Raw genomic sequence first — 16,786 nt, 5'->3', positions numbered from 1 at the left:
ACCAGAGCATTTATCTTTTTGGGATACTGACTATCTTGTCACTGAGTGATGTAACACACAACAGTCTTTTCCCTTGTGACTCCTCTCGTCTGACTGTCCATGATGAAATGGCCTTTAGGGCCAAAGCCTTCTTGGGTCTCACATTTTGTGAGACTCCTACAGTTATTTATACTGGCGCAGTTAAGAGACAAATTGGGATTTAGATCAACTTGGCACATGTGTAAGGAGTTTATGCTTTTAGCTAAACTTTGCCACTGATTTGTTTCCCTTCCCATGTGAGGGAGGATTTTTTTTTTTCCTTCTTTTTCTCAGTTGTAATTTTTTTTTTTTTTTTAAACAGAGTATTTCTATTCTTGAAATGTATCGATGGCTAAAGCGAAAGGGAGAAGGAAGTGGTGGAGAAAAAAAACCCCACCACTTAATACTCTAACATACAATAACTGTGACAAAGACCTTGTTTTCCATACGTGCAGTCCTCACCACTGTCCCTACTAGCATTAATCACTGCTGCAGCATGTGTCCCCAGGCAGTGCACTGCACTCACGCACCGGGCACCACGCTCCTTTGCTCAGGAAATGTCTTTGTTCATATGGATTAAGCTCAAGGTGGAAAGCACACCTGCACCTAGCACAATGCTATCAGCCCTCACATGCTGGACTTTCTTTATTTAGAGAAGTGATTTTAGATGCCTTTTGCTCATACTTCTGTTGTAGCTTTAAGAATAATATCAAGGAGTTCCTGCAAACTGCGGTGGAGGATTTAAGAAATATTTTTTCTTGTTGGAATGGGGTTTCTATCGCTGAGTTCTACGCGCTTCTATATTACACTAAAAGAAAATCTATAGCAACTAGCCCATGTAGTCCACTTCAAGAAGAGTTTATTTTACAAAATAAAGTGAGAGAAAACTGCTTAGAAACCACCAAGAAGTTATTATGCAGAGCTTAAAGGACACCAATGGTATCCAAAACCCTGAAGTTCAACTTTGGAAACTATTCCTTCCTTGCTGCCTGTCTCAGACCCACAGCAATCCTGCCATGGATTCAGCATCAAAACTGAATTAGATGCAAAATTCAACATCTTGGGATTGACTGGCTTCCCAGCAGCAGCAGGTCTCCATCCTATGTGCCTCTAGTTCAGGTTACATCTCAGAAAGTGGTCTCAGGTGCTCACCTTCTGAGACACAGCCTGTCCCAGAACCTTTTGACACGAAGTTCTCTCATGAAGCCACCCTTCACTTCTCTTTGGGGAAATTGCTTCTGGTTTTGGAGGCATTGCCAAAGACAAGGGGATCAAGTGGAACAAGGGTATTAAGTGGACTTCCGACTTTTACATAGAAGGCCCTAGATTTTGGCCTGTAGTTTATTTTCTCCCACTGTCTAATCCAGGCCAGTTACAAAACTTCCAAGTATAGTATGCACAAACTGCCACAGACTATTATTATTTCCAATACATACAGCAGTTTCACACCTTCAGCGAGAAGACTCCTAAGACTTCTAGCTTAAACAAGTACCAAAGAGGATCTTTCAGAAATTCACTTTCTGAAATTCTAATTTATATACACTGTTCCAAATTTTGCACTTCTGTCTTTACAAAGAAAAAAAACAACCCACCCCAAACCACAGAAAATCACTTCTGCTTCTGCAAATTCCCTCTCATCTATGGTATTCAGACAACAACCTCAAAATGTTATCAGCAAAAGCATATGCTCCCTTCTTGCAGTACTGCTCTTCATTTAAAAACTCATAAAAGATTGTAACTATTTTAGCCAAACAAGCGTGGCAATATACGAAGCAGATGTGGGATCCAATCTACCTAACCTACATGCCAAACCTGTGCTTCAGCAGAAACCAAAGAGACACCTTCATCTAAGCTGCAGATGTCAATGTGATGGTGCAGGCACAACAGAATATCTCCCAAGAGGCCTGATTCTCTGGAGACCCTCATAGCCACCCACTCACTTCAACAAAAGGGGAATTTGTGGACTCAAGTTGAGAACACTACCTCATTAAGTGCCTAAAATGTAGGTACAAGTTAGGAGCCCAAGTCAGGGAGAATAAACCTCTTATGTACACCTTCAACACCTTCCTGGCTCTCTTGCTTGACTGCAAAAGGAAGTGTTGCACTTTATTAGGACTTCTCTTGGCACTTAAAATATAGGTGTACATATGTAAATGAAGTGGATGGAAATCTGCTTCTGAGTTCCTACTCTCTCCCTTGCTATGCCCTTTGAAAAAACAACTGTTTTCTTGCAAAACCAGTGGTGACTGAAATGAGGGCACTTGGTTGTTGTTGCTTGTGCTGAAACCAGCCAGTCAGTGCCACAAACACCACTGCATAAAACACACTCCTCTAATTACAATTTCCAGACTGCTTGGATCTTTTAGAAAGACAGAATCAAAAAGTGCCAGATGGGCCATTCTCCTGCTACAAATGTGAGGAAAAAGAACGTGAAAAAGGAAAAAAACCTCTGAATGCTGTTATCTCTGTCCTCCTGGGCCTCCTGAGTCCTCCCTGCTTTCTCCCACCAACAGCACAAACTACCTCACGTCACTGTCAGAGGTGCAGAGACATTGTCATTGCTCTTCAGGAATGTGGCAGAAATGCAGGATTTTTCTCTTTGAAAGAACAATTTCAGACTAAGTGAGGAGACTGCCCCACAGCCACGTGGGTTTGGAAGATTCCTGGTTTCTCCAAACCTCAAGTCCTATAAATGATGGACTAACTACAGGCAGTACATTCTCCAAGAAAACAGTACCTATGGCCAATGACAGGCTCCAATAAACCCAAAGCTGCAGAGGCTTGGACATCACTTCAGGTATGACCTGCTAGCATTTTCCAGCCAATTAAACAGCTTTACAGAAACGTTTCTGACCAACGTTACCTTTGAGTAAGATTACATGGAGTCATCCAGCAGTCACAGACACATTTCTTCTATGCTACTTTCATTAAAGATTGATTCTGTTTATAAATCACAGTAAAATATTTCTTGCTGCCATTTTATATAGTAAGTCATGGTTTTATTTTCTCTGGGGAGGTGCTGGCACCTATGAACAATAACAGCTGAGGAGCCCAAGCTCAGCTAACTGCTACTTCACTGCACACTACGGAGCTGAAAAACATATTTACAAAGCTTTAAGTGCATTTACCCTGCAAAGCAGATGGTATTTGCCATTCTTACTAGTCCCCTTGCTAATATGTCTTGTTGCGTTTTTAGGCACTGAGATATTTTTCATGAAAAATATCTACAAAATTTAAAAGAAAAGACGATCTTGGCATCAGGGAATGGGAAGAACTGGAAAACTTCTGGTGCTGAATGGTATAAAAGTTGCAAAGTGGCCCCTTGCTCTCCTCGACTTGTAGCTGCAGGGCAAGGGGCAGAAAAGCTCACTGCTGGTGAGCCTCTTCTACTGCTGAAATCCAACAAGCCACCACAGACATTCAGGCAAATAAAGTATTACAGATAGTGCATTTATGTTTTAGCAAAACATAAATCAGGTCAGCTCTCTGGGCTCAGTGTGACCCACAGTGAAAGAGAACATGAGCATTTCTGATCAAGTCCAATCATCTGCTTCAGTGCTGTAGCTGAGCAATGCTGATCCTCCCATGTAAACCAAACCCAGCTTCCCCTTTAGCACATTGTGAAGTTACGGTTTAACTACTTCCCTTAAGTAAACATCCCTGCTGCCTGCCTGACCCTCCTATTAGGCTTGCCCTGATATCCAGGCTAAATGTATCCTTTTGATTCTAACTTGTATTTTCTTCCTAATTGTAGCATCTGTGTCTGTTAAGGACAATTCTTCCCCATCCTGTATTTCAAAGAACATACACACACTCCCCTGAATCACTGATCTTTGTTTGTTCAGTTTAGACTAAATAAATTAACTATTTTTTCTCTCTCTGTGTGGTTCGTACTCTCACAACACTACAGCATTTCTTTTACCCTTCTTTGAACACTCACAACCTAAGATGTAACACATGCTGTTAGATGGCTAACATATGCATGAATTTATTCAGAGTTAAACAGGATTGACTGAATTAAAGGCACTGAACACCAGTGATCTTGAAAATCAGACCATTTAAAAAGTTTATTACCCTATCAAGACAATTCTTTCTTGCAATTTTGCAGAGACTCCCAGAGCCAAAACAAGTGGTTCCCATATGAAAATTTCTCTCCTTTAGTATTGACTTTGTGATTATTTGCTTTTCCCAATCATATATTTGAAAAAAAATTTGTTGAGTTTAAAGTAGTTGAAACTGCTTGCAAATAATAAATGTAAATTTCCAACTACATTGGAAATTTTGCTCTTGTCTCCATAAAAATACGTTGCCTAATACTTTACCACAGGAGTTTGTAGTAATTTTGAGGCTGGGCAATTGAGGTTATTCTTTTTTACCCAAGCATTTCTGTTAACTATGAAAGGAAATAAAGTGAATTTTAATTCTGGTTAGGCAAAAGTGGGACAGTAAAAAATATAGTACATCATTTTCTGTCATGGGAGCAATCCTTCCAAATTGCACTTGTACACCAGACTTTAACATAATACTTAAGTAACTCCTTTTCAGGGGGGAGGGTGAGAATAGGCAGGGTCAGGAGAAGAAATATTTACTCAGGATGACATACTCTGATGCAGCATTTGGTTTACAAAAGTGCCCTGCTTTCGCCCAAGGCAGTAACTTGGCTGAGGTCAAATTAGCTCTTTGGGTTTTGCCCAACTTGATAGCATTTTCTGTCAGGTGAGGTGTCTTGTAAGAACTTGAAAAATACCTGAGAAGATACTACTTTCCAATTTAAGTCCAGAAAAAGAGAGAAATTGAAAAATTATGTCCCTAAAGTATAGCATGGTGAAGAGAAGTTTTTCTTCTGAGAGACCCCACTGGTGAGTCATCTCAGCAGGGCATAAATAAATCAACAGGGAAGTTTCCCAAAGCATGGTAATGCTACCAACTGGAAAAGGTGTTTACTTTAGATCAACCATACTAAAAAATAGCAGAAATCAAATACAGAAAGCAAAATAAAGCCTGGCTCATCATCTTCACCATCACCTAACTTCTTAGCTAATTTCAATGCACTCTACCAAGACAGTAAATATTTAAAGGAGGAAGAAAACAAAGCACAAAGAAAGGGGTATTACTCTACAACTCTCTCAGCAGGACACTAACAGAGCGAAAGACAGAAACAAGCTGCAACCTGTCACAACTGGACTCTGTTGGTCTTGGGCTGCTTCACGTATCCGTCTTCCACACTGATATTAGTCACAAGTCATATTTGGAAGTAACCCAAGTTTTCCAATGCAGACTCCATTAACAGAACATATTTGAGTAATTTCAAACATAGAAATGATCCAGCTTGAAGTGAAATCCAGCCAAGGACAAAAAAAATCAGGCTAGCCTCAAAATTCAAATCCCTTTTCTTTTCTAAGGGTAATGAAAAATAAATTGCTCCATATCACTAATAGTCTGCTGCTTTCCCAGCTCACATACCTCGGCTCGCTAAAGGTACATGAGGAAAAGCAGCAAGCTAATGAGAAATTCAGCAGTTTTATTCCGTTGTCCCAGCTGAGGTAAATATAAAATAAACAGGAAAAAAAGATAACAGAAGGCTTATCTTTTTTAAGGCAAGCACAAAAACAACTCCTATATCCAAGATAAAACAATGTTCACCAGAGAGGAAAAAAAGCCACAATATAATGAAGAAGAAATGGAAATTAAAATCCCTTTAGTTTTAATTATACAAAGCCAAGATTACCAACAAAGCTCAGGAATATTTTTAACCTGCAAAAGCAAAAGCTTTCCTTTCTTTAAAAGTTCTCTCTTTCCAAATGCTGAGCAGGTACTTTAAATCCTGACATTTCTCGTGCCGTGAAGACAAAACTACCTTACCAAGATCATGTGACCGGTGGAGATGTCCATGTTGGACTGGACTGGCTCCTCACACCAGGACGACGTGCTGCTCCGGGCTGAGGGGCTGGGAACGGGCCCATCACTAAATTGTGAAGAAACACTATTTATTCGAGATGCGTGCAGGGGCTCTGGGCGATCAGACGTTTTCACTGCCATGCGCTGACGGCATAGCTCCTAGAGAGAGAAAGAGGAAGAAACAACCTACAGTTAAGAGTAATTACAGGATACAGTCTACTAAAGACATATGATTTACAATATGTTTCCCAGCTGGAAGTGTTTTCCCCCTCACTGCAGTGATTTTTGGGAGGCTGTCTGTTCTGTTAGGCACAGCTACAAAGAGATACTCAATGCAATTACTATATGATGACTACACTACCCTTTCAAAAGTATAATTATGACTGTATGCTCATCTCCTTTTTAGATAACCAAAAATAATATTTGGAAGCTTGACTCCACTATCAGATATCCTTCTTGCCTCCTAACACCACCTTGCGTTCTGCGAAGTCACTTTTGAACTGCACAGCCTCCTGAAGTTAATGGGGTTGCACGGGAATAATTGAAAGCACTACTTGGCCCTGGATATGCAAACTCAGCAAGCTCAAGGCAACTGAATTGATGTGCTCTCCAGCAGAAATCCTAGGTGATAGATGCCTCATTTCTCTTCATTAAAACAGCAAACTCATAACACTTCCTCGGTGATGTGGGGCAGAGAGGATGAAGAATGACATTAATGAAGAATAAAAGCAGAAATCTATCATTGTATTGTTTCAGCAGCTTTGGCAAAGAAAGAAAATTCAAGCTATCACACACACTAATACAAGCCATGTTAAAGCACTGGAATAGTTTGCACTGGGAATATGCATTTTCAGTTGCTTGCATGCAGAAATACAGAATTCTGGTTAGGCAACAGAAAATCTTGCTAACTTCTTGCAGTATAAAATTCTCACTCTAGTGGGATAAACAAACACACAGTTAACACCGTCATTGTTATAATGCTTTTATAATCAGTTATGTGTGGTGAAATCCCAGACAGCATAATAAAATTACCATTTTTTAGCATACGTCCACTGTCCACGAGAGGTACTTGGCTGCCTGCGGCGCACAGCGAGACCGACTAGTCCATAGTATGTGGACATATTGCACACACGGTGTGGTTACACATTTGTCTCAGATTACTCATTCTGCACAGAGTACTAAGAGCACAGTCTCTTGCCTTAGGCTAACCAAATAATACAGTCTGGAGAATTCATACTGTTGAAATGCCATGGCTCCTGTTTTCTTATTCATTGATAATATAGTTGCCACCCAAGTGCCATCAGTAGGATGATCTGAAAGCCTCCATACATCATCTGCAATAAAATCTTATTTTCAAACAGGAGTTCAAAAATTACGACTTCAAGACTATGTTGGGTTTTTTTAACCTTGCAGACTTTAGGACACTGAAGAGGGATCCTCAGCCATGCAGTAGCAACCATTCAAACCCCCTGAAACCACTACATTGAGGCTCCTCTTGCCTCCACATAGCAATGATTACAGACCCAACTAAACATTTTCTTCTATTAAGGCTTTTGATTGACTCATCATTAGAGATGCTTATGTGACATTGTACTGTTTTATGGTGTGGAATAAGAAAACCCATGAACAGCCAGAAAACAAACTATGTACAAATGAAGACACCTTGAGACAAACCTTGTATCATATATAAACAGGATATACTTTGTTGTCTATTACAAAAACAGTCACCAGAAGTTTGGGAAGCACAGGTTATGTATGTGCTCTCAATTATGGAATAACTATGCAGACCATTCAAGTGAAACTGGTACTTGACTCCATCACTGCATTTTGTATCTTTATTAATATTGTCCATACCATATAAGTATTTTAATTTATTTTTTTTTTTAAAGGAGGAGTTTTCCACAATTGATTAAAATGTTTTAAGTCACTTGGTATTTTTGTTACTTCCTACTGACCTTAACAGGAAAAATATTAGGGAAAAAAACTTCAAAAATACTTCGAAATTGAGTCGCATATATTTCTGAGTGATAGATCAGTTAAACTACCAGTATTAAATCCAAGACTTTTTAATATAGGAAAACATGTTATTGCTTTTTTTTTTTTTTTTTTTTTAGTATAGAGACAAAAATACCTCCCTCCTTTTCTCTGAAGGATAAGATACATCATAAGAAATGATAGCACTAGACCAAATTGGCTATTACTGACCTTGAAATGACCTTGCAGTAGTATAATTTAAAATCCCTACTTTTAGCAGATTTTGGAAAAAGTATAACAGTGTAGAAACTCTTTGGACAGAAAAATAAATCTACAGAAAACAAAAAAGCTGTTCAGCTGTTTAGATATCAGCTGTTCTCTGAGGGAATGGTTTATTGGACAAGGTAAAAGTATAAAAAGTGAAGGTATAAAAATATGTAGCCTATCTTATAACTGCTAAAAGGATGTGTCTTCTGGCTAGCACACCATGTGGTGTAGATACGAATTTATTATATTCTAAAAGACATCCTGTCACTTGACTCACCCCAACTCTGTGCTAACAATAGCATTTGTACTCAAACAGGATCTTTGTTTTTAAGTTGATCTGTTCCTGCTGCTTGTGTCCTGTCTCAAGTCATAATCCTCTGCTTTTACAAGTGGTTGCTGTGGAAAGGATTATGGACCTCTGCTCACAAAAGAGAATCAGGACCAAGTAAAATCTTAAGAAGATAATATACCATTTTAATGAAAATTATAATGATAAAAGAAGCAATATTATAGCCAACTGATTCTAGAGTAGATTTACCTCCAAATGAAAATAAAAATGTTTTGGACATAAGGTTACTGTTCTTTTAAAGTTTAACGTGTTCATGGTCCTCACAAGGAAGGTTAAGAAGAAAGCATAAATAAGTTGGGAAAAAAAACCCAACCTGATTTCTAAAATTAACATATTTATTTTGTGACATATATAGAATCAAAACAATTATTCCCAGAACTGTTGTAACTGTCAAATACCTCAAACAAAGCAACCACGTCACTGTACGTGGCCATAAAAAATGTTTAGTGTAAACAGGAAGGTCAAATCATAGTTTCAGCAAAAACATCACTGAATTTTTTGATTGGTGTTTTAAATCTCCAAGACAATGGGTTTTCCCCTGCCTATAAACAGAAAGGGTTTTTAAAATGTATTTCCAAATGGGCCTAACAGCCCTTGACAGCTCTTCCTTCCCTGACTTCCAGCCATTGCAGGCCAGGCTAAGGAATCTGCCCCATCCCCACACACTCAGCTCCAGTCTCAGGACACCAACAGATTCTGCCTGTTCAATGCAGCCTCTCTCAGCTCAAACATTTAATTTCCCACTTGAGTTTTTAGCACAGTGCTGCAGGGTAAACACAGTTAACACCACCACTTATAAATCCTTTGATGCATGGGATATTTTGGGGAGCCAAACATGTTTATCAGGGATTTATGGACTAAAGAGGGAGCAGAGCAGGGAAATGTCTTAATGTGGGATATGGGTTTGTTTCATCCTTGAGGTGGGCAGCTCTGTCCCATTCCTGTGAAAGGTGCTGGGAATGGTGGGGTGTCAACATGTGGGGTGTTCCATGCCAGGTGCTCTCAGGAGAACACCATCCCTGGGCCCTGACAGAAGTGGCATCACTTCACAAGCACACCAGGCCCTAAATGGCAAAGATGCTCACTCATATGGTATCTAGCACCTGTACACTTCTCTGCACGCTCAGGTATGCTCTTCTCTGCTCTCCAGAATCTTAACCCCCATAAGGATTCAGCAAATCAGCCACCTACCAAAACACAACTAGAATTTAAACCTGACTGAAATGTCAAAGCCACAAACTGCGAGAATGACACGAGCTGCATTTCTGCAGTGTCTCAGCACGTACACCATTAAACATATTTTCTAAGAATGAATTCAATTTACTGCTGCACTTCTATATTTAGCTGAGTGGCTGAGGCTATTTCTGCCATACTGCGACTCAGTAATGTCTGGCTGTTGTTTGTGTATACTTCGAGTGCCATTCTTCATTTAAAAGCATCATTTATACCTAAAAAAGCAATCATAATGCATACAGTGAAATACGAAGAAATGATCCTCCTGACCCTTCAGGCTATGATCTGATGGATGGGTAAGACATAAACATTTATTTAAAAGGTAATTTGAAGTTTATGACATTATTTCCCATCACATGGGAATTGCTATCATACTGAGGCACTTACTCTGTTTTTTATTTTCCAACATTTATTATCAAACTTATGTGGTGGTCACATGCAGTATATAATGGAAAAGTAATATCACTGTGTGACAAAAACTGCCATAACCAAGATAAATATTCTGTAAATAATGTCCAGTTAAATGAGTTCAAAGTACAGCACAATGACCATCTGTAGAGAGCTTTTTATTTGAGACATAATTGATAACCTTAAGCAGACCATAAACAGTAACCTCAGAAAACCCCTAGACCGCTTCCAGTGTGGTTTTAAAGTGTTCCTAATACTTGGTTGTCCTCACAGAGACAAAAAGAAGCATGAAATAACAATTATTTCCATAGGTACAAAAAACATATTTTAAAAACCATATAGTCCACTTGTGAACAAGCCACATTATAGCATAAACGTATTTATCCACATTACAGGAAGGTCATTAAGAGACTTGCTGTGCAAAATGGACAACCCACAGGGATGGAGAGACAGCCTTACCACTATGTCTTTTTAGATGGGTCTCTGAACTTGAAGACATGAATAAGAAACTCTCCTCTCAACCAAGGCAGCATTGAGTGTTCAAGAGTGAAGCCCACAGACACCTCTCCAGGTCTGGCTTAGAGATGCAACCTGCTTACCACCAGAAGTGTTAGGCCACCTCTTCTGGACATCTCCTGTCAGTGACACCAGCAGCATTTGCTGCCACTTGGCTTCATGATGCATGGCAGCCATCAGTATCACAGAAAGGCAAGTCAGAATGCATCATGTGAACTTGAAGAAATGTTTATCTTCCATCAAGTTCAGCTAATACAGAAGGTATCTGGAAAAACTATTAAGACAACATAAGTACACAAAAACGTTTGGTTTTGGAGAGAAGCTAATGTATACAGCCTGATAAGGACCAAAAGTATAGGCAAGCATGGAACTAAAACCAGCTGGAACTGAGGGTTGAATGGTCAATATTAAATCTTTACCCTTGTTTTAGTTGCAAAAATGGAATTAGAAAACCTCACAGTAGCTTGTTACATGCAGGAAACCTGACCTGGGCATCCCAGACAAGAGATGGCCAATGTGCACCTTGGCTTTCCACCCATTACTCTTAAAGGTCAGCCACTCCTCCTCAAAGCCACCTTCAGTGAGGACACTGCTGTTTATTAAATTACACCTACTTAATGTGAATACACTGTGCAATATCTTCAGGTAGATGGAGTCCAGCCACTGACTGTGACATGTGAATCATTCTCATCTAGCTGGCACCAGGCATCTTGTAGATTAAATTGTTCAGTCCAAAGTAAATGAAAATAGATTCATATCTAAAGTACTGCTTTTCTTCCCTGGTCACATTCATCTCAAAATGGCTTAATAGGATCCCGGGATCTGATGGAAATTCCAGCTTTCCAGCTTATTTAGAAAAAGAAATATAATTCTATTAATTTACATTAATGAAAATAATATATTTTGTAACTGAACTCCAAATTTACATAATTCCAAAAATAAAGTCCAGAAAATAGGACTGATATTACCATACTTTAAAAAATCTTTTGTTTACCAAATTCAAATGGAAAGCACCTGAACTACTCCAGAAACAAGCATGGCACAATTATATTCAGAATTAACAAAATGTAAGAGGGAATAAACCTATCCATGGTACAATTATGACAAAAATGCAGAGATATTAGACAAAGAAATCACTCCGTTTATTAAAAGGGATAGCTGAGTGTACACCAAGCCCTTTCAACCTGATCTGCCTAGTATTTTATCAGAAACAAATCTGCTTAAGCAGGCATGATCACAATAACACTGCCATTCTGTTTACATGTGAAATAAAATTGTTTTGCAGAAATCTGAAATTAAAAATGCTGACTGACTAGTAAATCTAAAGGATCAAGGCTACACTTTATAAAAAAATACATCATGAAAACTAGAAGTATATGTAACCTGTGAGATATGGAAAAATAAGAGATTTAAAAATGCTTTTCTTCTCAGCATTAATACATTTAATTAAATAGTAGCCTCACTTTCCTTCAAATTAAGGAGGCATTATTCACAGGATGAGCTGAGGTTTGCACGTACAGCAGGGATTTAACTGTTCTGTTGTGGATGCAGTCACAACCCAGTGAGATTTGAAAAATGAAAGAATAAGGTAAGCTCATTTTTTTTTAAACAAATGAATCTAGGACTACAAACATCATTACTCTCTAACTAAATTTGCTTAGTGTTACTACAGGGTGAAGCTAAAGTAATTTGCTGTCTTTGTTTTGCTTTTTCATACTTAATATATTTGCATGTGTTATAAATTTAACTTTAACTTATTTAATGTGTTTGTAGCTTTGGGGATAATTACAGTTTTACTACCATTTATTTCTGAGTTATTGAAATGTACTTTCAAGCTTTAGTTTCATTTTAACATACTTTTTCTCCAGAAGTAAAAGAGCTGTTTGTGTCTGTTGACCATTTGTACATATATTTTCTGTCCTTGCCGGAAAAGGCAACTGCTGAGATCAGTGTGTCTCCAGCAAAAGAACAAAGGGAGATATTGAAAAATGCCTGAGAGTAACATTTTCAGAGACTCCACCTCTGCCACAGCATCCAATGTTATCACTACATATCCATACTCTGTACAATTCATATTTATCTAAATTTGGATGCAATAGATCCAGGCAAGAAAAACCCAATCAACAAAACAAAAACACCCACCTAAACAAGCAAACTGCATTTATTTGCTTGTCAATGCAATCTTAGCCTGTCCAGTTCAGTTTACCATCTGCCCTCTTGCACTGCACCACTCTCTGTATGTAACAGTCTCAGTGTAGGAGTTTTGCTTTGTTTGCTTTTTAAATGACCTTAAAAGGCAGGGCTGCTGCTTCTCCTGTAGAGCAGGGCAGTCAAACACAGGCTTGAGATTTGTTTTCCAAACAAAACCCCAATTTTTATTATGTTCTATGAATTAAAAATTGCAATTATTTTAGCATTGTGAGTGTCTCCTGGTGGTGACTTGTGAAATTGTGTTTCCCCTTTCTTCACGTACACAAAGAAAGTGGAGGCCTTGCAGGAGGTGAAAGGCACAGAAAACACAGCCATCTTACTTGGACAATTACTCTTCCTCTATTTGTATTTATCTGTTTTACTCCCACTCCTTAAGTTCAACCATTTATACAGCCTTATCCTACCAAGCCAAATAAAACAAAAAGCCATCCTGCTCATGCACACATCTCCAGAAGTCCAATAGATGTGAAAACTTCTGGTTTGTGCAGAGCCAAAGACACTGACTATCCAGTACAGCTGAGGGAAATATTTTTAATTCTTTCAGCAACCTCTCCTCAGGAACATTTAAATAGTCTAGAAGCTCCTGAAGGAGGAAAGAGGTCTTTTACATGGCTCCTGTTGCCAAGGAAGACATGACACCATAGATCCAATGAGATTTCCCTGAAACAACAGTAGTGTGTTTTCCCTGCTGTCTGTGCCAGGAAAGCACAGGCACCTTTGGGGCAATGCTGCTTTCAGAAGAATCAGTAAAATTTGAAGACCATGTTTAAGTTTCTCAACTGGGGATTTTTTTCCCATACAAACATGCAATAGACCACCTAAAAAGGATAGAGTGAGTATGACAGTTTATATCCTTGATTTCTAAAAGAGGGAAGAGTTTATGAAACAGACTTGACATGAGTGCAGTACACTGGGCTTCACAGATGGAAGACACATATTTAAAAAAAAAAAGTTCATGTTTCTTTAAACTGAGTGGAGCTGGTATTTTCCTTGCAACATATCATCATAACAACATCATGATGCATTCCCTCAGGATTAAAGACACTGTCTGGACACTTCCAAGGAAACCAGGGACTATCTCCAATTGGAAAGATCTGCTAACCATAGACCTGAAGTGACCCGAGATCTACCGGTGCAAAAGCACCCAGGTATTTCTCAGGATGTCCCTGACAATATCTGAGCATTATTGGTCATGCAATTCAGGCAGCTTTAATTCTGGAAGCAGTAGGATGTGAGATTTACCTGCCTGCTGCAGAAAAGAAAAAAAACCCAAAACACAACATTTTTGGTGGTTTCAACCAAAGCTAGTTCCTAAATTGCATTTCACACATTTCAGCTGTGGTTGTAAACAGTGTTTGACAAATATATGGTAAATATGAAGCTGGGAGATGAAAGATTTCTTAAGGAGTAACTAGAACAGAAAAATCATGTGCAAAACAAACATCACCTTTCTGTATTTCGGTCATGTTAACTAACTCGAATACACGTGCATGAGGGCACAGCTGCTTCTTAATATGAATTTGCACAGTGAATTCACTGCTAGCACAGCAAGAGCTATACAGCACAGTATGGGTTACAAATAAACCGTAGTAACAATTGAATTAACCTGAAAAGCCTTGTAGAACCGTGTGCAAATTCATCATGTATTTTGACTTTGTCTAACCCACCCAAAGCTCAACCAGCAGATGCCAGCGCTCTAAAAGAAAAGTGCCACAAATGTTTCCTTTTCCACTCCCAGCGTTTACAGTCGCCTGGGGCCCAGGGCAGGCAAAAGATGCAGTCCCAAGGCAGCTGTAGCTTCTCAGGAAAGCTGTGTAGTCCACTATTTTACTGCCCTGCAAGACTAAAAACGGCAGATAATTTCTGCTAGAAATAAGAATTCCCAGCTGGCCTCCAAGACTCAACATACAGTTCTACCTTGGAAAGAAACAAACATATAACCATATAGTTTATGTCTAAAAATGTTATTTTACCACATTGCAAAGATTATTATTGCTTCTCCTTAAATCTGTGTAACTGTGGAGGTACTGAAATCAGGCAGAGGGATACAAAAAGAAGTCCTAAAAAACTTCTAAAACCTCAGACACTTTTTTTTTTTTCATAGAAGGTGGCTATGCAGATAAGAGGTGATGCTGGGATAAGGAAGCATTTATCAAGGACTCAGCAACTATTTTTTTTTCCATAACATCATCTGTCATGACAGTTGAGATTGTCAGTCATTACCCTCTCCTGCTTTGCAAGCTAAAGTCAATGCTTTCCACCTATTCTCCACTGAAAATAAAAATGAAAGCACTCTTCTAAATCTGCTTGGAAGAAGAGATGCAAATACTGTGAACAAGGAAACACTGTAAAAAAAAATAAATCTATAAAGCACAAAGCTGGAGATACTGGAAAAAATGAGAGGGATTTTACACTCAGATATTAGTACTGATGGTCAGAGATACAGGAAGACCTCACATTTTGGACTAAATGGCAACAGCAGCAAAAAAGCACATTTCTGTTTGCTCTCCGTGGCCTCTCCACACCCCCACATTACCAGCCAGACCACAACCACACTCCAGCCCTCCCTGCCACCCCTCACCTGCCCCGTGGCATCACTTACAACAAATACCCTGCAGCAACAGTAGCCAGGAGTTAAAGTGCTGGCTTGCTTTCAATGAGAAGAACTTCCTTGGCCATTACTGAAGCTCCTGGGTTTCCCTTTGCCAGCTCATGCAAGAACAGGGGCTGCTCCACTACCATGGACCTTTCCACCAGGCATCACTTTGTCTGCAAGAAGCATCCCAGGGACAGTGCAGGTGACATACAAAGTAGACACACTCATAGAAGCCTCAAGCATTGATTTATAATTAATTCACTTCTAAGGCCCTCAAACAAGCCAACAAAAGTATTAGTCAACAATGCCTGAAAAGCCATTGGATTCACACAGACCTTCAAAAACAAACTGAAATTTGGAACAGCTTCCTAGGCAACCTTTTTGTATGTTTTAACTTCACACCCAAGAGTTTTCCAGTGAGGTTAATTAGCAATTGCAGCTCTTTATTCCACTCCTGTGGCTGATAGTATATGGAATTTACATGCTCACATTTCCATTTTGCTGCACAGGTTATTTTTCCAGAGTACAGGGGGAGAAGCTGTATGACATAATTTCACCATATAACATGAATTTGGATATGTAGATTGTTCTTGCTCCCAAAACTATGTTCAGCTCCATCACACTTCTCTTCCAGTCTTAGGTGGATAGCCAGCTGCTGGCATCTTTTGCTGTGATCCACTGCAGCCAAACCTCTTCCAGCAAATCACACCTTTTCACTCCATATGAGGCATATTTCTTCCACAGGAGCCCAGGATGAACTTCACTTCACAAGTTTGAAAAAGGTAAAATCCAAGTTTCTTTTCCCCATGCTGTCAGAAAAGCAGCAGCATAGTGAATTTTTCCTTTTAATCTTTCTCTTGTTTTTCTACTAGTAGTTAGTGGGAAAGATCAGTATCTCTCCAACATGTAAATACTCTGTCCAATACATATTTGAAGATTATGGGAATGTTCAGACCAGCAGTCCTAGAAAATGGGTAGGGTTGAGAGTTATGGCTTTGCTACAGCCCACTTCAAACCATACACCCCTGGTGTTGCCAGATAGTATGACCAAGGGAAAGCCTTCCCACCTACATGGAATGCATGTATCTTCAAGTTAGGTAACATTTGATGAGGGGAAAGCGGAAACCTTTGATCAGCCAAGGTAAGTATGTAACCTATACCAAAAAGTGAGTTTTATCATGATAATGCTGAGCTGCTCCAACTATGAGCAAGATCAGCCCCTTCTGAAATCCTGCAATGCTGCCAGAACACCGTTCTACAATGCAGAAGTCCTGTGCAGAAGCAAAAAGCAGGGATGTTCAAGAAGCCTGCAACCA

At 39.2% G+C, this 16,786-nt stretch overlaps 1 protein-coding gene across 1 annotated transcript in view; it reads right to left on the bottom strand.

The window, feature by feature from the left end:
• Positions 1-6,886, bottom strand: part of PTPRN2 (protein tyrosine phosphatase, receptor type, N polypeptide 2) — a 91,060-nt gene extending 84,174 nt beyond the window's left edge. The window contains exons 1-2 of the mRNA XM_010007048.1: positions 6,872-6,886; positions 5,881-6,075 (exon numbers count right to left, since the gene is read on the bottom strand). Of these exons, the coding sequence (XP_010005350.1) occupies positions 5,881-6,075; positions 6,872-6,886 (210 nt within the window). The remainder of the gene's footprint in view (positions 1-5,880; positions 6,076-6,871) is intronic.
• Between the last annotated feature and the right edge of the window lie 9,900 nt (positions 6,887-16,786).

Source organism: Chaetura pelagica, unplaced genomic scaffold, assembly GCF_000747805.2.
Source record: "Chaetura pelagica isolate M959 unplaced genomic scaffold, ChaPel_1.0 scaffold17, whole genome shotgun sequence".
NCBI lineage: Eukaryota > Metazoa > Chordata > Aves > Apodiformes > Apodidae > Chaetura > Chaetura pelagica.
This window is presented reverse-complemented; position numbering and strand designations above follow the sequence as displayed.